Source organism: Hypoxylon trugodes, assembly GCF_022578975.1.
Source record: "Hypoxylon trugodes strain CBS 135444 unplaced genomic scaffold F4822scaffold_7, whole genome shotgun sequence".
NCBI classification, from domain to species: Eukaryota; Fungi; Ascomycota; class Sordariomycetes; order Xylariales; family Hypoxylaceae; genus Hypoxylon; species Hypoxylon trugodes.
Genome location: NW_026250022.1, coordinates 2,511,287 through 2,534,815, shown reverse-complemented (window position 1 = coordinate 2,534,815; position 23,529 = coordinate 2,511,287). Strand labels below are relative to the sequence as shown.

The 23,529-nt window shown below is 47.8% G+C and overlaps 6 protein-coding genes across 6 annotated transcripts; 4 read left to right on the top strand and 2 right to left on the bottom strand.

Moving 5' to 3' along the window:
- Positions 1-241: 241 nt before the first annotated feature.
- On the bottom strand, positions 242-2,041 carry F4822DRAFT_411381 (FMN-linked oxidoreductase). Its single transcript, XM_051458857.1, has 2 exons — positions 1,716-2,041; positions 242-1,657 (listed from the first exon to the last, which is right to left on the bottom strand). The coding sequence occupies exons 1-2, from the start codon at positions 1,757-1,759 to the stop codon at positions 385-387; spliced, it is 1,317 nt and encodes a 438-aa protein (XP_051312620.1). The 5' UTR covers positions 1,760-2,041; the 3' UTR covers positions 242-384.
- Positions 2,042-3,494: 1,453 nt separating this feature from the next.
- F4822DRAFT_438028 (putative aldo/keto reductase) lies at positions 3,495-4,647 on the top strand (the record flags this gene model as incomplete). Its single annotated transcript, XM_051462466.1, has 3 exons — positions 3,495-3,915; positions 4,000-4,111; positions 4,191-4,647. 3 exons carry the CDS (start codon positions 3,495-3,497, stop codon positions 4,645-4,647), a joined length of 990 nt encoding a protein of 329 aa, XP_051312619.1.
- Positions 4,648-7,726: 3,079 nt separating this feature from the next.
- Positions 7,727-10,376, top strand: F4822DRAFT_431712 (uncharacterized protein; the record flags this gene model as incomplete). Its single annotated transcript, XM_051461521.1, has 2 exons — positions 7,727-8,428; positions 8,481-10,376. The coding sequence occupies 2 exons, from the start codon at positions 7,727-7,729 to the stop codon at positions 10,374-10,376; spliced, it is 2,598 nt and encodes an 865-aa protein (XP_051312618.1).
- A 765-nt stretch (positions 10,377-11,141) lies between these two features.
- F4822DRAFT_411375 (P-loop containing nucleoside triphosphate hydrolase protein) lies at positions 11,142-15,570 on the top strand. The gene is made up of 4 exons (XM_051458856.1): positions 11,142-12,137; positions 12,304-14,273; positions 14,327-15,138; positions 15,196-15,570. The coding sequence occupies exons 1-3, from the start codon at positions 11,342-11,344 to the stop codon at positions 15,023-15,025; spliced, it is 3,465 nt and encodes a 1,154-aa protein (XP_051312617.1). The 5' UTR covers positions 11,142-11,341; the 3' UTR covers positions 15,026-15,138; positions 15,196-15,570.
- A 14-nt stretch (positions 15,571-15,584) lies between these two features.
- On the bottom strand, positions 15,585-19,633 carry F4822DRAFT_411372 (uncharacterized protein). The gene is made up of 8 exons (XM_051458855.1): positions 19,215-19,633; positions 17,194-19,161; positions 17,078-17,136; positions 16,972-17,025; positions 16,774-16,875; positions 16,433-16,724; positions 15,969-16,369; positions 15,585-15,916 (listed from the first exon to the last, which is right to left on the bottom strand). The coding sequence occupies exons 1-8, from the start codon at positions 19,336-19,338 to the stop codon at positions 15,824-15,826; spliced, it is 3,093 nt and encodes a 1,030-aa protein (XP_051312616.1). The 5' UTR covers positions 19,339-19,633; the 3' UTR covers positions 15,585-15,823.
- Positions 19,634-19,693: 60 nt separating this feature from the next.
- Positions 19,694-23,382, top strand: F4822DRAFT_327492 (ankyrin repeat-containing domain protein). Its single transcript, XM_051455577.1, has 5 exons — positions 19,694-19,916; positions 19,985-21,013; positions 21,083-21,854; positions 21,909-21,979; positions 22,033-23,382. Exons 2-5 carry the CDS (start codon positions 20,400-20,402, stop codon positions 23,171-23,173), a joined length of 2,598 nt encoding a protein of 865 aa, XP_051312615.1. The 5' UTR covers positions 19,694-19,916; positions 19,985-20,399; the 3' UTR covers positions 23,174-23,382.
- Positions 23,383-23,529: the final 147 nt, after the last annotated feature.

Below are 23,529 nucleotides of genomic sequence, written 5' to 3'. Positions count from 1 at the left end.
CTAGGTCTGACCCCATGATACCTCTATCACATCCCTACGGGCGTGTATGTTGTACAGTAGAATGGATGCATTAGGCATTGCATTTTTTTACTATCAAGAGGAGGGAGTGTGCGCGTGCGCGAGTGAGGAGGCATAGGCATCGATTGATCTGATAGGAGAAGGGGAAGGGGAAGGCGGTGTTGCTAGCTGGTACCTAGGTCGTGGCGTAGGAACCAAAAAATGAAGTATAAATGATAATGTCATGCTGTCTTTTTCGAATGTGATTATTTGTATTATAGATGTACATATCGTAGTCTCATTAACCTTGAAGCGGCGTATATCTCATTGAAGACCACCTTTCTATTTTCCCAGCCATGTAATGCAACCCTATACACCAAAAAGTCCTCAAGCAAACCGTACTATCCCTCTCCCTTTCTCCCCTCCTTCGTTTCTACTCCTAACCTCATCCATGAGATCAATAACATCAATCCAACTCCCCAACTCAGTCAAACGAGCGCGCTCCCGTTTTGATAACAAAGCTACACCGCGATCTCGTCCGGGTCCGAAACCGGGCCCGCACATCTCGGTTAAGTGGTGTACGCCGAGTTTTAGGGGGAGAGGGGCGCGTGATACTTCGTTCATGAAGACGTCGACGGCGGTCCAGGGGCAGGAGTCGTGGCCGGCGTAGAGAGCGGGATTGGCTAGGAGGGCGCGTGCGGACATTAGACCTGCGACGTTGGGGAGGTGGAGTTTTTTCTGGATTTCGTCGAGGCTGAGTTTGGAACCCGGGTTAGAGTCGACAGTAGGGTTGGGAGGGGAGCTGGTGGTGAATGTAGGCTGCGGATCTAATAGGTGTGATGTATAAGGTAACGTGGAGAGCGCGAATACATCGCCTGACACTAGGATAGGCACTTTCTTCCCGAACGTAGAAGTAAGAATTTCAAGTGCTTCGAGATTGATAGGTGTGCTGCTAGGTGTGTTCCGCGTGCGTGGGTGGATTGTTAAAAAATCGATGTTACGTCTGTTGGGATCGGTGCCTAGAACGGTGGTTATGAAGTCCATGGTTTGGCGTAGGTCTTTGTGGACTCGGATCTTGACGCTTATACTTCGCCCGCGGGTAGTTTGGGTATCGGAGTCGGGATTAGGATTGGAGTTGGAGTTGGAGTTGGAGTTGGGAGGGCATGTCACGTCCCAGCCGTTGCGTGTTAACCGCTCACGTGTTGCGGTGACCATGTCCCGAACTAGTTCGCGATGGTTCATAAGCGCGGCTCCGAGGGTTGAAGCGCAGGCCCAGCTCTGTGGACATCCGCAGTTCAAATCAACGCCGTTTACGAAGGGCGCGGCGAGGGAGGCTGCGCGTGAGAGTTCAGTTGGATCATTGGCGCCGAATTGGGCTATTGTCGGTACCTCCCCTTTCCCTCCTCCTGCCAGCACGGACAACGGAGGCGTAGACGCGGAGTCGTAGGCTGGAATAGGAGCAGTTGACATGGTAAGGTCGCTATCGCGCGCGACTTGGTTGCGGTTGAATTCCTTGGCTAGGATCATGGGCGTCCAGCATAGGTCGGTGCCGAAATGGTGTACGGTGCGGCGGAAGGCGAGTTTGGAGTAGCGCACCATGGGCGCGCTGGTGTAGAGGAGGCGGTTTTGAGATTGGGCTAGGTCAAAGAGATTGAGGGGGCTGACAGGTACGTTAGTCGGGCATATAGGAGAGGGGGAGGGGACAGCGGAGGGTATACTGGATCTTGGGCCGGAGAGCTTCATCTTCGTTCTCCGAGTCCATCTTGGTCACCTATTGATATTGGTAGATATGGAAGACCACATGGTGTGGCGGAGGTTAGCCCTGTATGCCACGGTACACGCTATTATTTGTTATCCTTAAAAAATTGTATTTGAAGTTTAAGATTACATTGTAAAGATCTAATCGTAGCGAGCGATGGATGGAGATGAACATTGAAGCTTTCTGGGCTAGGTTTGAGTTCAGTGGGATGGTGGGGTAGTGGGGTAAACGGATTTTACTGCGCAATTAAGCCCTATGTCATTCATTCTGCAACCTTCCTTCTATCCTGCAACTTCCATTATACATATGTAGGATATTATAGTTACGGTAGGGGCTCAAATACCTATTACTGGCGTTCCATGGGGGCCTTCTATACTTTACGTTACATCGAAGAAGGGAGTACCACTTTAATTCCGCAACGGAAAGATTTCACGACCGGTCTAGGGCTGATATCACCCCGAGCGCGGAATTCATGTACTCTAGGTCGCGGTATAGAAGACGCATACGTCCCGCTGCCTAGCTGCCTAACCCCCTAACTAACTAGGCAGGGAGACGTTTCCATCAAGATATTAGAGTCATAATACATCAACATATCTCGCAACCCACGGGGTCAGCGACCGGAAATAAGGCCCAAATGAAAAAGAATGAAAAAAAGCAAAAGAACAAAGTCTCGTCATCATATCTGTCGGATTACAGCGTATCGGGCGAATCGATGCTGTCATCACATATAACCGTCGGAAATACATATCTAATACGTCTGGTTATTAATTGCGGCTAGGCAGATCTGCAAGACATCTGAGAATAAACACGGTCGGCCGTAAATCCACGTTGAACTGGGCTTCTGTTACAGGATCTCTACCATAGAAAGCCTCCGTATCCAGGATATAGTAGGCAGTCGGTGGTATCGAATTTCCTATTCTGGTTTATAATCTATCTTGTCAGTGGGTTCGGAGTAAGCACCTTATATGGGTAGTGTTATTACGGGTTAGGGAAGATTGTGTGTATTCCGATCCGATTCTTGTTGTTGTAGTAGTGAGTAGTGGTGGCGGTAGTAAAGCAAGTCTAGATTATCGGCGGGACCCGAGAAGCCCGTACCTATGTATGATGAATAATGTAGCCGATGGTATCTCATACCGCGACACAAAACAATACTCAAAATAGTAAAATAATGCGATTTTAGGGGTTCTATAATCAAAAAATAATCAACTATTCCTAAAATGATGTAGTGATAGGAGGCTCAAACCAGGGGTATAGACGTCGGAATTGTTCCATGTTCTTCTTGTAAGGGAATAGGGACGGAAAAAAAGCATTCTCGGATTTCCAAGCCTAAAAATCAACGGAAAGCCGAGGGGTCGAAGGCGACCTACCATGCTTATCCCCGGCCGCAAACCCCGGTGACGTAACAAATGCATCCACACGCGGAAACTTCAAGCAGTTTTAGTCAGGTACTGATTTCTGTATCCCACATTATCCTAGAGCCGTTGAACAAGATTGTGTCGCTACTGACTAATGTGCAATCTATGATATTTGCACGACGTGCATCAGTGTGGGAGAATGGGAGGGGGGGAACGGAGACGCAACAATAATATATAAGGTGTCGTTGTCGCAATCAATCTAGAGGATAATATAGCACATTCAACCACTTACTTCTTCCTCATTAACTCATTGTCTCTCAGAAGCACTGTGATTGATTTACTCGCCAATACTCAAGAAACGGACATTTCAAATAACAGCAAAAATGCCTCAGCTTTTAGGAAAGGAAGTCGGACCTACGGGCTATGGCTTGATGGGTTTGACCTGGAGAGTAGAGGTCATGCCTCAAGAACAAGCTATTATTGCCTTGAAGACGGCGTTGAACAAGGGAATGAACTTCTGGAATGGTGGTGAATTCTACGGTCCTCCAGAATACAACTCCCTCGTCCTTCTGGAGCGCTACTTCGCCAAGTACCCTGAAGACGCCGACAAGGTAGTACTCAGCATCAAGGGTGGCACGAATGCTTTCGGCACTGATCCAGATGGCTCACCCGAGAATACCCGCCGATCCCTTGATAACTGCATCGCTCAACTTAAGGGTCGCAAGAAGATTGATATCTTCGAGTTTGCTCGTATTGACCAGAACACACCCCTAGAGGTTACTTTTGGTGTTATCGAGAAGGAGTGTACGTTATGAAATCCCGCACCCCCATCCCCTTTACGCTGAAATCTTGAAAAGGTGCTTCATACAAGTGGCTAACTTGCATTAGACATTCAAACTGGCAAGATCGGTGGTATCATGCTTTCAGAAGTCCGCGCCGAGACCATCCACAAGGCTGTCAAGATTACTAAGATTGTCGGTGTTGAGGTCGAACTCTCCTTGTACGTATACCCCTATTAGGACATAGTCCTACGCCGCCCCCCTAATTATGAAAACGTATGAATCTAACAAATAATACAGGTTCTCCCGTGATATTCTAGACAACGGTGTAGCCGCCGCATGCGCACAATATGACATCCCAATCATCGCCTACTCACCCGTAGGCCGAGGCCTGCTCAGCGGCAAGATCAAGTCCATCGACGACGTGCAACCACACCTCCGAAGCTGGCCCGTCTTCCAGCCGGAGAACTTGGCGAAGAACCTAGTGCTGATCAAGCAAGTTGAAGATATCGCCGCATCGAAGGGCATCACCCCCGCACAGCTGGCTATCAACTGGACGAAGCGACTTTCGACCTGGCGCAAGGACGTCCCGAAGGCTATCATCCCGATCCCTGGTGCCACGACTCCAGCTCGTATCGAGGAGAACTCTGCTGATGTGGAACTTACGGATGATGAGATGGCTCAAATTGATGCTACGATCTCAAAGTTCCCGCGTGCTGGTGCCCGATACCCGGATTACATTCCCATAGAGACTTAGATGTGATTTGCGGGTAGTTTGTTAGCTAGATAGTTTGATGTGGTGCAAACGTAATGAAATCACAATTTCCTCTCATATGTTGTGTTCGGATGACTCGCTTATCGTGTGACATGTATGCTAACTTAATCTCCGTGTTTTCAGTCTTCCCACAGATCAAGACAGATGAGACTCATATTGGTTATGGCGAAGTGGTGTCGCGGATTTCATTCATGGAGTTGTGGAGTGAAAACATCCTTTGCTCGAAGGTTCGATTCCTTCGATGACTAATTTGTTATTTTTGCTTTTACTCATAGCTTCATATTGACTTGCAATTGAAATATGTAATTGAAAACCTTTTAAGTCTGGTTTAGGCTGATCAAAATCTTAGTATTTTGTAGAGTATGCTATGACTTTATTACATTTCGACTTTGAGTGGTCTAGTAGATATATTTCTACGGATATTCAGGTACCTATTCGTACGATCAGTATTTGAGGTCGTTAAAAATACTGGAACAGGATAATTTGTGCCGTGAACCACTATCAGGCAAGAAGATATCCACATTTTGAAGAGCCTGTAAAGGCTCTTCTTCAGCATTGCAGAATTCTTGATATCGTTCATCATCTAGTGGTTTAGGCGTTTAGGCCGCGGGTGGGAGATTGAGAATGATTGACTTACGTAGAATGAAAAGTGTATCGTATAAAATTAATTACCTGACGAAACACAGAACACAGAACACGACTGTTTTTGTGCAAGTGTATGCGCTGAGCGACTAGATTGATCGTCAAGCGTTGAGGCTACAATTCCTCGCGGGTGTCATATTACACTAACTGGAGGCCTGATTTCATTACTCGACCAAGAGAGCAAGCTCAAGAAGCGCTTTGTATTCAATTATGCAAAATCTGTCTCGATGTTGAATGGCACCTGGGCAGTTACATGTAGCAAAAGGAGATGACTTTGAATATCGGTAAGACCGAGCGAGAAAAAAAAAATCCATTTTTGGGACCTAAAGACGAACTGTGGGGACTTACGCTGGACTAGGCCAATTAAGGAGATCGGAAAATTATTATGTAATACACATAGGTATTCTTCTTTGTACCTGCCTGGGCACAGAACAAAAGCAATAAATCTTAACTTATTAATGCGTCCGAGCGGACCGTTCCAAGGCGTACAGGGCGTACAACTTCCCATTAAATCCCGCTTTAAGTTTCTAAGGTCTTCCGCAGCTAATACCTCGTCTCCTGAATGGTTATGAAAAATATAATGTACGGCATAATACCCGTGTCAACCGAGGATGCCTAGTTATTATTTGGCTGCATTGACAATCATATTGATTGATCATCATCGTCATGTCGAAAGGCCTGTCTCACAGTCGGCTATCTTACATTTTAGGTACGTAGTACCTTTTTACCGCACGGTGGGAGAAGATGGTTCTATCTTGCCGCAATTCCATAGAACCCTTCAGGTAGTAGACGGCCCGCCCATACGATACGAAAGCCCCTGGTCCTTATTAGCCATTTCACATCGCAACATGACAGGGTCTCGTTGGGATTCTCACTGCATGAGGTAGATTACCCGCATGCGCATTTATACATGTATCGTAGAGATGAACACTGCTATCACTGGCGTGCCACCTTGAAACACGACAGGGGACTAACAGCAACCTCGTCGTATCATTGCACGTGTGTTTCTTACCCCCCTTTGCCCCTATCACGGTTCTGTAGGATTTCCTGCAAAATTTTGACGATTCCGGCCTGCTGCATGAATGCGGAAGTTGGACACTTCGACTGACCTCTAGGCAGATGGGAATGAATAAAACCTGGTTTATTATTTTCGTTATGCATGAAGACTATGCCGTACGCATCTTAGATTTTGTATAGTATCGTGCTGTACGTAATTTACTGTGTACCTTTTCGAGGTTCCACTCTCTGCAGTTAATTAGCTCTTTTACCTTCAAGTTTTTTCCTATTTGACCTCCTTTTTCAACCACCGCCAAACCATAGAAGGTCTAGCGTCAAAACCGCTGGCTTTTAAACATTTCTAGAGCCGGCAGGTGTAACGCCCGCCTCATGCTAACAAAATTTTGGGTCTGGCTACTTTTGAGCTAAAAAGGAGGTTTCGTCATTTAAGTCATCTCCACTTCATGGAATAGCCAATTAACTAGTCGGGAAAGGTCCCAGGAACTGGCTGACCAGGAACGAGCTAGAACAAACTATCCAATCAAAAGAGGCACCACCGGCTAGGAAGGATCAGGTACAAACTCAATACGTGATGTTATATGTGGAATACGTAGAACGCATCCAGGAGCTAGGTACCTTGCTTAACGGCCCCTGCCAACCTCTAAATTACCCCAAGCATCTGACGAGAGAGAGGACTTGCCGAAGCGAGTGATTGCGATCTAATGGAAAAGTAGACACTTACTTTTTTCACCATTAACATCAAATTCGACATCGACATCGGCATCGAGCGAGTGAAGGCCAACGACCAATTCTTTGGATAACGATATTCGGGTTAGGACGGTAATTGGAGGAGTTATTGGACTTTCCTTTTTTTTTTTTTTTGGTTACCATGAGAATCTTTGGAACTGGTCGAGTCGGCGTGCTTGAATAGATCGATCTCCATCTTCCAAAATTCGTGTCGATCGCCTTCGAGCCTCTCCCAACCCGCCTCTTTTTGCATCTCGACAAGTTTTAACCATAGTTAAGGTTTCGCAGCGGCTTCCACGAGTAAACCTTAGCTTGTTGATTCCTAGGACAATTAAAACTTACATGTGATTCGACTCGAACATCCGCCCGAATTATCGACTCGATTTCCCCTGTTTGTTCTCGAGGATTGCACGACCGACGAATCTGCACGAGCTTTTGCAGAACTTTGGATATCCTGGCACCAACCTAATAAATTTTGATCCTAAAAGGTGGTGCGGCTAATTGCAGTTTGAATCGACTCGATTCGTCGCCTGTCACCTATCACCTATCTCCTGCCAGACTTCGGTGATCTCCTGAAATCGGTTCTCTCCAATTTCCCGGCCGATACTCCACGTTTATACCCAATAAACTCGCAATCTATTACAGTCCCCGAAGTATAGTCGACCTCACGTCACCAATGCATACAGCTACCACTCCACCGGCCCATGGCTCAGGGTCAGGGTCGGGCTCTATGCCTTACCCGCCTCTGCCAGCGTCGCCTACGCTCACTAATCCCGATATGATCTTGCCCGACTACGACGATACATGTTCCTCTCCAGATAGGTCGCATTCTCCCTTGATCATGTGGAAGAATGCGCATGCTGCCGATATGGGATTCGATCTCACTCCTCAGGCCTTCACGGGACCTATTACCCCCACCACCCCAATCATCTATGGTAACGGAACAATGTTATCAGATATTGGCGAAGTTACCGAAGTTGAAAGTACTTGTCCCCCGAATAAGCCGCGATCTGGGTCTATACGCAGTGATGCCTCGTTGATGCAACCGGCCTCTTTGGCGCAGTTCGAAGCGCTTAAGAAGAAGGCTTCGCAAATATCTCGGGAAAGGCGCGCATCGATCGATTCGACGAGCACTATCACTACTCACGAACAAGCCGGAGTGTTTGCCGACTTCGACGACGCCGTTAGCGTTGACGATAGTAATTTCCAGGGCGATGACGAGGAGAGTGTTGCTGATTCTTTCATCGATGATGCCTCTGTTCATGAAGATAGGATGGCGATTCGAGAAGTGCGTAGGGGGGTTGGTCAAGAACACTACTCGACCGCCTTAAGTCGGAGAGCCGAGCAAATCCTTGCGAATGCTAAACGGCGACTAACGGTAAGGATGACTTTGGTATACAGCTTTCTGGAATTCAACTAATTGGTAGTAGACTATGGAAGGAAACCTGAACCGAGCTCGAACACCTCTTTCCCCGACCTTCTCCCTGGAGTCAGGTTCGACGCCTTCACCCCCAATTGCTAGGCCTTCAACTGCGATCCATCGTGACCACGACATAAATCACCGCAAGAGCGCGCATGGGCACACGAGAGTATCCAGCGAAAACAATATCCCCACGCTCCCGATCGATGTAATTAAACCAGGTATATTTGTACCGAGGTCTTCGAGTGCTCTAGGTGCGGCTGGTGGCTATCGGCCACCCCTTCATAGCCCTCGCAGTGCAGATTACATTCAAGAAAATTCGAGAAGCAGCACTGGCGCCCTCTATGCGAAGAGCAAGTCCTCTCCTTTACACGCTAAAGATCACATGCTTGAACCGTTGAGTGAGGACGATGTTTCCCAGGGTTTGGATTCGTCTAGAACAAGTCTTGACAATGCCAAATTGGATTCCTTCCTAAGCCCGAGTTTCGGGTCTTTCTCAGACAAGGGATTAAAACGATCCGCATCTACGGCGCAAATGCGAGACCTGAAAGACCAAATGAAGGATCTGAAGGGAAGGTTGTCGACACTGAGAGACCAGGCTCGAGCGGATAGTCTAAAGCGCCGCAGTCTTCAGAGCCTACGAACCCCTAGTCCTTTCACACATTCTCGAGTTGAACAATGGTACGCGGACGCAGCCAAATACGGAGACGCCGAATCTGTCCATAGCGATAGCAAATCGCAATTATCGAACGATGATGTTTCGAGCATTGTTGGAGGTGAAGGAATTGCGGCCGGAAATGAGATAGTGGGTCGAGAATCTACCCCCAATGGCGTTTTTGATGCGGAGGACAGCGCCCCTGTTGAACCAATCATTGAGAATGGTGATTTATCTGCTCCAGACCAAGTTGAAGATGACCTTGACGATATGAGAACCCAGGATGGCTCTGACGAGGGAGGTGACGAAGCAGACCAAGAAAATGGGATCGAGGTAGAGGCAGAGACCGAGATGGAGGAGGTCGAGCAGGACGTAGTGGATGATAGTGCGAGCGAGAGTGGTGCATCGGCGTACTTTGATTCTGTTCAAAACCAGGTCTCCCATGAAGACCGTGAAGATGCTTTCGATTATGAGCATTTCTTCCTTCACAGCGCAATGGGTACCATGAGCCAGAATCGTATGAGGAAGAGAGGAAGTCGTGATAGCTTCAGCTCGGAAGATTCGGTGGAAACAACTCGGGGTCCGATAGCATCTACTAACGGAAGGTCGGGTCGAAGCCGTTCCCGCAGGGCCAGCATTGGTTCGACTTCGTCCGTGGAGTCATTTGCAACGGCCACGGAGGGAAGAACCACGAGAACAGACAATGAGGCAGCGGAGGCTTATCGCGAACGTGGCGTTATAATACCTAAGCGTGCTCGAACGCATACGCCTGACACGGCTAGACGTGCTGGCTTTGCAAACGAGACGAGCGATTCCGGTTCTGATAAGGTTCGACCCAGGCCCTCCGACATTCGCCGGCCGCAGAGCAGTGCGGCGGCTTTTATGCATCGGCCTTCTATATCATCACTCGATTCAAGCAAGACCCATCGAAGTTTTCCGTTGGTCAACAAGCCGAAGGTGAATGGTGGTATTTTGACGCCACGAGAGTCACCGGACCGAGAGCTGAGGCGGATATCAGAGGCTCTCTTTGATGAGAGCCTTGGCAGCGTTCAGAGCGGGGATAGTAAGGTTGCCCCGATCGAAATGTTGCAAAAGGACGACCGGATACTCGTTGAACGTCTTATTGCGAACCTTGGCCGGTGTGTTCTCGGTTTGGCTGAGTCGGGTCGCGGTACGACCGAATACCGATCATACCGAAGGAGAATAGATGCTGCGAGACGGGTATTGGAGAATTTGGAAGGACCTGCGTAATTCTTAATCTACATCTAATAAGGCGTTGGTGGATTATACCTTTTGACGAGCGTGTTACAATCATCCAGCAAGTTTATTTTTTTCCCTTTTCTTCTAGGACATATTTTTTGGTCTGAAAAATTGTTTACTATCGTGCCCTTTTGTCATATGGATTACGATCACGAGGAAACTAAGATCACCTTTTTCTATTCAACAACACGCTTTTCAGTCCATGTCTTCCGTGGATTAATTACGGGCAAGTCCCATCGGGTAGTCATAGAAATGACACCAAAATACCTTCATAACTTAGGTATCTGCATATTATAATTCTTCGATACCCTAAACCATTGTGGTCTTTTGCATTTCATTTGTACTTATTTTAGAGGTTATAATTGGCATGTAACCATACTTCACTTTGTTAGGAACCAAGCTTTGTATGATAACGATGAGGTTGGTCTGAGATAAATATAAAATGATTGTCGAACTGTTGGTCTATTGGTCTTGCCATTCTCGTAACGGGGTGTATGAATGTATGTGAAGACTTGGTGCGGGTGCTGCCCGCGAAGTATCCTCGTTTTCAGCCGCCAAAAGATTGAGTTTTTAGTGAAGAAGGTGCCGCAAACCCAAAACTACAGGGTAGTTGCTGTCTGGTTGTCAGCATCTAGTGCAGCAAGCGGGGTAGGATGTACCTTCTTTACGGGGCTATTGGCTTAATAGGCTGTTCACTCCCGCCTCTAACTTTCGTGTGTCGCCCGTGTGTCACTTCTTAGTCTGTCACCTAAAAAACCATCCTTCACCATAATCCATCTATAATTTCTACTTCACCATCTAATGACTTCGTCTTTCTCCTTTAAATGACAATCCCCTTTCAATACTTTTACATATCTCCACAGCCCATAATAGTTAACATTTATGCATTGATCTGCTGATGGGCTAGGACTTATCTTCACTACAACGCCTCCGGTATTAGGCAGTAGCTTGCCGCCATGGCGACCACCGTCGACATCCCGTGGCTGAATAAGTACATACCCGCTGGATGTCTTAAGATATCTGCGCGTGGTAGCGATCTTATGTCCTGGGAGCCCTCGGAATCACAGGCTTGGAAATTCTTGACTCGAGATGACGCTCTTCCCGCATCAACCGCCCTCCCATCTGACATAGGAAAGTCCCTTTTAAAACTACCTGATTTACAACCCTTCGTCACATTATGGACGCACCAATGGATACATATCTCCCTTAACCACATTTCCAAGTCTAGTGGCGATGGATACCTTCGGATCTACATCTTGCCGCAAGATATTGATAGAGCTGTATTCAAGTTGAATAACAAACTCTTACAAGCCAATGCACTCTTACTATCTCGACTCGACCAATCACCGGCTCTTTGGAAAGGGGAAGTCGCCAACCATAAAAGTCAACTTGAAGGGCGCGACAAGGCCACGCCTTGGACCGAGGAAACTTCACTACTATCTATGTTCAATAATGTACCCTCCCCGGATCCTCGCGCAGAGTCGGAGTCTAATCCGGATACCCGCGACGGAATGCAATGCTTAATGGAGAGCCAAATTCCCGGTTTGACCACTAAGCTTTACCCCTACCAAGGCAGATCAGCTGCACTTATGCTCCAGCGTGAAGAAAATCCAGGGAGGATTATTGATCCCCGATTTCAAAAGGCGCTTGACCAAGAAGGAAAGCCGTGGTATCACGATAATGTCTCCGGTCTTGTCCTTAGAGAACCCCGATACTATGACGGAGTTCGCGGCGGAATTCTTGCTGAGGAGAGTAAGTACCAGATGAAATCCCCCATTCATTCCCTCCATTTTGGTTCGAACAAACCCCACACCCTGGACCCTCTTTGAGAACTAGAAGTTTGCCAGTCTGGGACCATTTGCGACCTATCGCGGCGCACCAGACTTTCCGTAATTGGAAATTACTGACATGTAGATAGTGGGTACTGGAAAGACTCTCATTTGCTTGGCTTTAATTCTCAGCACCAAAAATGAGCCGACTAAAGCGCCCGAGCCTTTTGTCGCTGAGACTCGACCTAGATCGAAAAAGGCATCATTGGTAGATATGGCTGCGGCTGCTGCGAATAAACATTCCATCGCATGGAAGACCTACTTTGAAGCCTCCGCTGCTCAATTTGGGTACGAATACAAAGTTTGTATAGACGCATTAACCCACCCGGAGAACCGTGCTCTATACAAGCTCCAAAATACCTTAGTGGAGCCCCGAAGAAGTAGCAGAACGGTCCCTCAAGTCGCACCGCCTCGAGAAGTCTACCTTGGCCATGTCACTCTCGTCATCGTTCCCAATAACCTTGTGAAACAATGGCAGAATGAAATCAGCAAGCACACAAGTGGACTGAATGTTCTCGTCATAGTAGAGAGGCAAGCAATTCCGCTAGTTACTACCTTGCTGAATTACGACGTGATCCTCTTTTCTGAAAGCCGCTTTGAATGGATTCAAAAGGAACAGAAGACCGGTGGGGGACCGGGCTCAGATATTTATTGTCCACTTGAGTATATTCGATTCAAGAGATGCATCATTGATGAAGGACACAAATTAGGAAACAGAAGCCGAGCTTGGAAGAGCGACGTTATGAGAGTCCTCGACCGCTTGGAAATAGCGGCGCGATGGGTCGTTACGGGAACCCCGTCGCGGGGTTTGTATGGTGTGGATCAACAGCAGGCATCCGAATTGAAGGATGCATCAAACAAGGAGAGCATCCATGGACGAACACAGTCTAACGTAAGACAAGAGCGCGAAGACTTGCAGAGAGTTGGTAACCTTGCAGCAAAATACCTCAGGGTTAGGCCTTGGGCCAATACAAGGGATGAGGCTGGCGACATCCCAGCGGACTGGAACGTGTATGTTATGCATCCAGAACAACACGCGAAAGGTCACAACCGCAAGGACTGCCTGAGAACGGCTCTCAATTCACTTATAATCCGACATCGCCTCTCAGACGTAAGCACCTTGCTTCCCCCGGTAGACGAGAAGATTGTACTTCTCGACGGATCTTTCCAAGATAGATTATCGTTGAATCTATTCTCAATGATGATCATATTCAATTCGGTCCAATCGCAGCGAACGGATATGGATTATTTCTTCCACGAAAGACAGCGAAAGAGTCTTATTCAGCTTGTCAAGAATTTGCGACAAGCATGTTTCTTCGGCGGAGTTTTTTACTCCGTTGAAGACATCGAGAAAGCATTGAAGACTGCGAAAGAATTCCTCGAGAAAAAGGAAATCCAGATTAGTACAGAGGATGAAGATCTCCTTAAGCAAGCAATTTCTTTCGGCGAACTCGCCGTAGACAATCAACTCAAGGATGTTAGCAATAAGTTCCATGCGATGCCGCTCTATTTAGAGAACTTCCCGGGAGGTGGTGGTAAGAGCTGGTCCCTCAACAACCAAGAGGCCGATGGCCAACCTATTTGCACCGATGCCAGCATGATCCACGCTCTGCAGAAGTTTTTGAACCCTTGTATTGATGCACCGGCGTCTTTACAGCTTATGATTGACAGCGGTCGTTTGGCTCGGCAAGGCGTAGCTGAGCGCTCGCAGGCCTTGATGGCGGCGATGGATGCCTCCGGCAACACCGAAACGCCGTCCACTCAGACCTCGACATTAGCTGGAAACACTCCCTTGGGCGATGATTATCATTCGAAGCCGAAATCGGGTACACTGGAAAAGGCGGTATTATCGCTTAATGAAGACCAAGCGCCTGATCCAAATCTCGAAGGTCACGTCAAGATTGCAGAGCCTTTATCAAAGACGAGTATCATTTCGACTGTTTCGGCTAAGTTATCTTACCTCATTGATGCCATCGTCAAGTATCAAGAGGAGGAGCAAATCATTGTCTTTTATGATAATGATAATATCGCATATTACCTAGCTGGAGTTCTTGAGATTGTAAGATTCCTAGCCCGTATTATCTTTCTTTCACCTGCTGACGCACTCTGTAGCTCCAAATCCAACACTTGATCTATGCGAGAGCCGGCCTTAGTGCGGACCGACGAGCACAATATGTTGCAACTTTCACACAGAACCCAAAATTCCGTGTTCTACTGATGGATATAAGTCAAGCAGCATTTGGTCTTGATATGCGCTCCGCATCCCGTATTTACTTCATCAGTCCGGTCCTAAACCCACAAGTCGAAGCCCAGGCTATCGGAAGAGCCCGAAGAATAAGCCAACAGAAACCAGTGACCGTCGAAACATTAGTCCTGCGCAACAGCATCGAAGAAGTCATCGTCAACCGTCGAAAACAGATGACGCACGCCGAACACACCAAAGTCAAGTCTATCCTAGACGACCGACTTATGTATCAATGGATTTTGAACGCGAAGATTATGCCCATGCCCAATGAGGAAGATGGTGTCGCACAGACTGCTATGCTGGAGGCCCCGCAATTCGTCTTCGGTAGAGGATTCGGTCGGGAGCTTCACCCTGATGAGGGCTTGGTTACGGGAAGCCCAGAGGGCAAGCCGAAGGCGGATGTGCAGGCGAATGAAAAGCCCGCTCTTCGGTTTAAGGTTACGAAGGGCTTGAAGCGACCTCGCACCCCTTCGCCGGCTATTAGCGGTGCGGAAAGCAGAGATGAGTATGATGAGGCCCAGCAGCGACCCGCGAAGAGGGGTGGGCGAGTTGCGTTTGCGGTTTAGAGGGTATCGATGACTCGATGCCTCAATTTTCTGGAGAAGCTGGTCTAAGATATGGGACTGGCATGTGATCGATACGATGATACAAACGCGGAAGACATCAGGAAAATTAGAAGGTATGTGCGCACCGCTACTAATCATCGGAACCTGTTCTAACATAAACCGGAATACAGAAAATATGCTAAAATATAGCTGCAAGATACCGAGTGCGTTGATTTAGAACGACATAACATTATTTACGGTTGCTTGAGCATCTGCGGAGAATTGAGATTAAGGGATACTTCGGGGGCCTGACAGAATTCCATTTCACTCGGATATTACTTCACATATCCGAAAATTTCTGCGAAATAGTGGATGATATTTCGCTGGATGAGTCTTTCGTGTGCGCCGGGGGATGGGGGGCTGGGATTCTTCCCACAGGGCAGAGGCTGGTTTCGGGTAGACGCGATATGACTTTCGCCTAGGGCCGGAATATCCGGGATACTGGCATGTAATATTAGAGAACAATGAGATACCCGATGATTTATCAATTTACTAGATGCATCGTATGGTCCGGATACAGTTGCGATAATTATACGTTTATTGATGGGGTTGTGATTAATCATATTAGCAAACTAGTCATTGTTAAAAGGAGCTACCTAAGAAGAGCAAACGAGCCGACATGAATGATATCCCATTGAGTTGATGGACCAATTTCGCATTTGCTGCTGATAGAATCTTGAACAGGGGAAAAGAACGTGGTCATGATGAGATTAGTGGATCCATTTATCATTAAGCAATCCCTTTAAGACTTGGATCAACCTAATGACCGACCTGACGGGACTCCTCTAGCGTCTTAGAGATGAGGTGGACATTGTTGACGATCACAGCGTCAATGCCTGCGTCAGCTTGGATCTATAGTACTGTCAGCACCATCAAGATATCATGAAAAGGGGAAATAACCTACCTTAGCGAATTTTGGATCATCATTCTGCGCACCATACGTCGCACAAAACAATCCCTGGTCTCTTGTCCACTTAACCAGCTTCGGCGACGAGACATACGGCTCCGAAGCCATAACCACGCCGCCCAATCCCCACCGGCGTGCGAAGTGTACCGCGCTCTGCAGGCTTAAGGCACGCGGATCGCCCGTGGGCCAATTGGAGGAGTCGTTGAGGAAGAGGATTGGATACACTTTTTGCTTCGTGGAGAGCATGATGCAGAGTTCGGGGCTGAAGGATGTTATGAAGATACTGCGTTGACGTCCGTATTGGAAGAGCACGGTTAGGATCGTGTCGAGGAATTTGTTGAGTTCCATGGCGAAGGGCTCCATTTTCCAGTCGTCGGTTTCGAAGAGCATTGGGTATTCTGTGGTTGTGTAAGCTAAATTTCCTTGAGGTATGTTGGGAGAGGCAGTAGATGGGGACTTACTGAGTTCAATGTCAAATGGAACGGATTCCGGGATCTCGGTTAGCATTTGCTTCAGCGTTAGGAAAGAGCTGTGGATGTGATCCCAGCGCGTGTTTCCCTTCATACCCGAGTTGGAGAACTCGAATGTGTGCTTGATACGCTCGAAGAGTGCTTGCGTGCCGGCTTCTGGGGGCGCGCTGAGGGATTGTGCGCGTCGGCGTTGAGGTGTGTGCGGTCTGTCACGTTCGTCCCATGGGAGTCGACGGGGAGGATCATTGTATTGAGCGGCTTGGGCGTCGCTTAATACCATGAACTATATAATGTGAGTGCATGCTTCTGGGGAGAGAGGGAGAGGAGCGTACCTGAGAATAGGAAAGCATGTGCATCTGCGCATCGGTACCCGTCTCGCTCACAAGGAAGTCGTGGTAGATTACTGGCACGAAGTCTTTCGTTACTTGAACATCTGCGCGGATTATTAGACAAGGTTCTAGGGCTCATTAATCGTGTACATACCGAACTATGCGCATCTGTTAGCTGGTGCGGTGGAATCATACGGATTGGAACAGACTTACCTCAATAAATGCCGCTCCTAGTTTCACGGCGGCATCGAACGACTATTATTACATGAGCAAGTTCTCTGATAGACTCGGGGTAGTATGTATATACCTCTAGTGTGTTTTCACCAATCTGTAGGTGGTTCTTCTGCTTGAGGTTCTGTCCCAGTCCTAATTATTATCAGCCGATGTAAGCGAGGGTATTGTGAAGATTGTGGAATTATTCACCTCGATGTGCTCCAACTTGTGTTGGCTGTAGCGGTTTCATGGATTGGGGCGGCGGTAGAGTCGGACTTGAGGCAATAGGATGTGATAGTAAAAAGTTGAAAGTCAAATCGCCGGCATAGTCGCCGCTCGGAGTGATAAGGGGTATCGTGTAATCTCGAGCGACGGTTTCACGGTTAGCTCCCAACCCTTTCTGTAAGTTATCCAATAACGCGATTCCTATGAAAAGAAGTGGCCCCTTGATTTCTTCAGCGGGACTGTGCTCCGTGATCTTGAATACCACCTTGGCATCGTCTGCTCGCGAAACGGGGAAATGCCATGGTAAGTTTGAAAGATCCTCTAATATTGGCAGTTCGACTCTGTACTCTTCGGAGGAACCGGCGGCCGAGACGTATAGGTCTAAGTTGTTTTTGGGTAATTGTTTGGGGGATATACTCTTGATGTAGGGCTCTATGTTGATGACTGGTCCAGTCTTATATAAATCGAAAGAACCGAGGTTGACGAATAAGTGACTTGTTGATAGCTCATCTGATAGAACACCCGTAATTGGAAATCTGGTAGGAACTTTGTTAACTTCCGCGCCTGCTCCCTTTTGCGACACATTGCTGTCTTTGCTGGCTAAGCCAGTATCATAATCTGCCAGAGCGTTGACGATCTTTGGGTATCCTCTATAAGCTGCGTGATCAAGGGCTGACCATCCTCGCTTATCAAGTGTCAAAACACCAGAGCTAGCCAATTTCTGAGCGACTGAAAGGTGGCCTTGTACAGCGGAGACGATCAGAGGTGTCCACAAATGAGATGTTTCCTTGAAGCTGGGGTTTGCGGATGCATCCAACAACTGTTCCACGACATCGATATTCCCTCTCCGAGCTGCTACGTACAATGGGGTTTGATTATATTTCCCAGGGTAATCAAGACCTCGTTTGGTGCGGACGAGGATCTTTGCGACATCGGAATGCCCCGATTCTATTGCGACTACCAGTGACTGACCTATTGCTTCTCCGCTAGCCTGTCCATCTAAAGTTGATATGAAGAGTTGCACGACGTCGGCGTGACCAGAGGACACAGCCAGAAGTAATGGAGTATCCCCAGCATCATCCGGCTCTAGAGAATACTTGCTGTCTATTTGGGCCAGTATGCGAGAGCAGACATTTGATAGGCCTAGGGCTGCTGCGTAATGAAGAGGAGTACGACCACGTGAATCTTTGGTGACAAGAAGTGGGCGGGCAGCCGAGCTTTCGGGGATGACGGCGTCTAGCAATCCAGTAAAATCGGAATGATTTGCTCCTGAATTCAATGTACGACCCCAGTGGGCAAGAAAGTAGTGGATATAATCTCCGTGCGGGCTCTCCCCCGACAAGTCCAGGTTCAATAGAGATCTTACGCTATTCCGCGAGTTATGCAGGATTGCCACTTGGAGCAAAGCATTGCGGAATGCTTGCCCCTGGGGCGCAGTTGCTAGGAGGGAATACACGGGCTCTATACTACCGACGTCATCTGAGGCGATTCCTCGTAACACTCCCTTTATGGAGCCCCCCGTCTGGGGCCAAAATGTGTTTAGAAGGACGGAACTGTTTCCTGGGGTGTTAGATGCAAGGGCTATGGCAGCTTCAACCTCTTTCAATAGGACGTTTGTGCTCGCCAGTATGGACAACCATGGCTGACTATAAAGCAATTTTCCCTCATTTTTCAACTGTGCAACTGTATCTTTGACGCCTGGTTTCCCGAGAAGTCGACGAATCGCGTCACGGTTTACTTTCGAGAAAGAGTCGAGCTGTGCGACAAACGCGGAATGTTCGAGGAGGGACTGTTTGAGATCAAGGAACTCTACTCTGCTGACATCGGCCGGTATAGGATAATGAGGTGAGGTAGTGTCGATACCGAATCGATTCGTAATATCTTTCGCCCACTTGGATGCGACGTCAAGCTGCTTCGAGAGGAAATTTTCGACGTGAGGCAGCCCTAAGGTGGCTATAACAATTCTCATGTTAGTTGTCAACACAGCCTCGCGCGGGGTTCCTTACCAGCCGTGAGCACCCTGTCTTCGGGGTTACTCGACTTTATCCATTCCTTTACGCCGTTATAATCAATATACTCTGCAGTCCAGGCAGGAACCTGGTGAACATGGAAATCTCGTCCGAACTTCATTTTAGTAGCAGATACGGCAGGAGGTTATGGTGTTCTGGGAGGAAGAGATAACTTCGTTAAATCCAAAAGAATCCGACCGAGAAATGACATGATGAAGCATGGTACATATGTAAGGGCTAGGCAACTACGTAGGAAAAAGCAACGTGGGGTCGGAAATATTATCAGTGACAGCGGTTCGCATTGGTTAACGGCGGATTGAGTGTTGCTGAAGCAGGGCGAACGAGTGATATCAGTCCATCCAATTAGTCAACATGGTCACATCTTTGCATGCGACCTGGTGCGCAGAAAACTGGTCTGACATACATAAGTATCGAGGGGTAGTAATGTGATGTGTCATTTTTTATAACCGCAAAACAATCGAGCAAGCCCGAGAGCCTTGCCATTCACAGATTAATAAGTGCTCATGAGCCCGCCAAAATCTGCGGAGCTGCAGATAAGTTTCGATTGTACAACTTCTCGTCTCACTTGCGTCAGGTTGCGCAGCATATTTATATCGTCTTAGAGTTTTACGACATGTTAAAATACTACCTTTTACTCACAGAGTATGTGATGCTATAGCGTTAGCCAGTCACTATTCGGTAAGGAGACTAGGATTCTTTAGTGAGGTGTCTCTGCTATGAGAAGAGGCTTCTAACACAGATGATAGGGAACACCACAAGCGCACTTCCTAGAGCTGCAGTTTTATCCCCGTCTGACGAGGATCGGTTTCCTGACTATACAGAAATATCACGACTTCAACTGTCGAAATTTATTTGAGCCTCATAGAGTCGCACTGCTACTAATTAGTTGTTCGGGTAGTTCCCTAGGTTGGTTTTAGTAAGTTCTTTAGGCGGTTTCCACTTGGAATTCCATATCTTTTCAGGCTGGATCCTAGTCCCCGGGATCACTAAAAACTCTATTTTGCAGCGCATTACTGCTTCAGTACAGTGAGTGGATTCTGCCTCATAGGGCTACCCCACTTACCGCTGTTACGCAACGGGAACGGCTACGGCTGCGGGCCTTAACCTAACCTAACTTTGTGGAACGTTGCGCGTAACGGGTGGGCTAACAAAGCAAAAAAGATGGATCCACTGTCTGTTACTGCTAGCGTCCTCGCATTAGCGACCGCAGCGCAGCAGACTGGCAAATATCTTAAGGATTTGCATAGTATGATGGGTCAACTGCCTGGACGGTTACATACACTAAATAATGAAATTGCCGACTTGGAACTAATACTGCAAAGCGTAGCCGACTTGATCAGGCAGACAGAGCTGCCTCTGTCAGCAGGGCTAGGGGAGGCACAGACTGATGCAGCACCTGCATCGGGTTTTGTCGGCTCAGCCAATGAGAAGAGCAAGGGGGATGATGGGAACACCGATAATGTGTCATTTGCGGATTCGGCCAAGCCCGAACGGCCAACTGAGGACTTGACCGCTAAGCATCTGACTACCGAAAAGGAGACCGATCCGAGTTACAACTTAGAAGATGTCGCTGGGATTGTGAGTCGCGCTAAAGGTTACCTCGATGAGCTACGCACTCTAGTGACCGAGATCCAACAGGCCGGAGGCAATTCAAAAACAGCCCGCCTCTCACGCGTGAGGCGTTTTCGAAAGGAGCTACCCCGCCTGAACGGAATCCAAGAAAATATCACACACGTCAAGGCAAATCTCAACATTTTACTCGGTGCTGCAAACACGTAAGAAACTGCCTTATTTATGCTACTTCTACCGCGGACCCATTCTAACTTATCTACTCTATAAAACAGACGGCAGATGCAACGTATGCATCTAGAATTAATCGACGTATCTACTACATTTTTGACAGAAGATTTCCTTGAACATAGTCTCGTCGCGCGTCGCCAGGACGACACCCTTAACAAGATCGTTGAATACCTAGAGAGAGTCCATACGCGGGTCGATAGGGTCGAAACCATGCTCGCCCAACAGCACGAACGATATGAACAAAGCCAAGTAGCGCTGCTTGGTCCATCGCCACCATACAGCAAACACCCTCCTCCTCTGCATAGCTCCTCTGCATCCTCTCAATTTGCGCATGTCGATGACCTCCCCTCCTCAGCACCAAGTGGACAACTTCAAGCCGTCAATTTCCGCGTAGCGAATCGTAACAGGACTTGCCAATCTGGTTGTAGGTGTGCCTGCCACCGCCCGTCGCGAAAAAATACGCCTTCTATCGTGGATCGCATTTTTGGTCAACTATTCGTCGGATATGCTGGAATTCCAGTCGTAACTCCAAAATGCGACGACACCGAGTGCCGCAATCGCCAACAACCCCAAATCCAAGCAGAGTACTGGTTCCCTGCAGGGGTTTTCTGGTCTCAGATCCTACGTTTCCAAGCAACATTTAATGCCAACACGGGCCCACAATTTCAATTGAAAACGCTCCGTCGTGTTCCAGATTCAGCTGAAGCTGTCACATTTGCCATGAAAGGCGATATCGAGGGTTTGAAAAGTTTATTCAGACGTGGCCTTGCATCCCCCGTTGATGTTAGTGATACTAGAGGATATTCATTACTACGTGTATGTTTATGACGTCACTCAATCCTACGATACCCCATACTAATTATCATATAGTGGGCTTTATATAGCAATCAGTACAGAACTTGCCAATACCTTGTCTACGCCGGGGCGGATCCCGATTATCGGTTAGTTATTCTAATATTAAAATTGTATTTCTAGTTACTAATCTCTTTCATAGCCCGAAAGCTCTCACTGATAACTCTCCTCGCAACAAGGCGAGTGATATCATCCTACAAGGTGGTCTCTCGAGAGAAACTGTAGAAGCTCTCTCATGCATGACTAGCGACAGCGAATGGATCGAAGAACAGAACTTCCCTCGGATCCATAAACTGGTTACTGGGCTTATGATCGGAGACCTTGCTGAGGAGCTGACGAAGCACCCCGAAGCAGTCAATGCTCAAGATGCTATGGGTCGTACCCCGCTATTATGGGCAGCGGCGCGAGGAGACGAAGATGCTGTGGTTACGCTCTTGAACTTCGGGGCTGACCCTAATATCATCGATGTACAATGGTCGGGGCCTGTCGCTTACTCGGCAGACCGCAACCACACAGCCTGTACTCGAATTCTTCTCGAAGCTGGTGCTGAGACTGACGTTAAACTTCCACCGGGATACAAAATTGGAAGCCCGCTCAACTGCGCAGCTCGCAATGCTTCCGATCCTCTTCTCATCAAGACTCTTCTTGATTTTGGTGCCAAGGTTGATGCCTGTGGTGTCGATGGACGCACAGCGCTGATCCACGCAGCTCGAATAAATAGACCCGACTTTGCGCTTTTACTACTTGAGCATAACGCCGATATCAACGCAGTTTCGACCGCTGGCCACACGCCTCTCACGACTGCGATCATGTGCAACAGTCACGAGGTACTAAAACTATTGCTTGATCGATGGCAGGACTACAACGATTGCCCCCGGTTAAAGGGCCCACATCTTCTTAAGATCACGGCGCAATACGCTGATCTAGAAACCGTCATGATTTTAAGTACGACGAACCATTTCAAACTGAAATACGATATGAACTACTCAACAGGAGATTTTGAGACGCTTCTTGGCGAGCGACACGATGCGGACGAGAAGCTAGTCAAGGCATTTTCCGATTTCTTGTCTATTATACGGGAACAACTGTCGGATGAAACCCTAATGGAAGGCGGGATGCGCTTTAGAACGCCTAGTCCGGCTTGCAGTGCTGGGTATGACACCGAGAGTGTGGCTACTGATGAGTTTGAGGATGCGCTTATGGATCTGAAACTGGATGATGCGGGTTCTGGGAGCCAATCTGCGGTGAAGATTAATCCACATACGGGGAAGGGATTGATATGATTTATGATATACTGCATGATTTAGAACTTGAGGAGTATATACTAGGAATTTTGACATATTAGCGACGGATATCTTGCGAGGAGTTGGGATTTGGCGCCGGGTCTAGGAAAACACGGACTAAGTCCGAAGGCGCATGATCTCGGGATTTAACAGCGATTAGGTGTTAAGTTGGCGGGGATGAGATACCACATACGATAGAAAGCATAGCATGAAAATGAAACGAAATGACAGTGATCGCTACGGCGATATTCCCTATTTAATTTTATGGCTCGAACCGTTTGTATTCCACGCGACAGACTTGAAGTTTGGAAATGAGGATCTTCTATTGAGCTACATAAACAAAAAGCAGTCGGCTA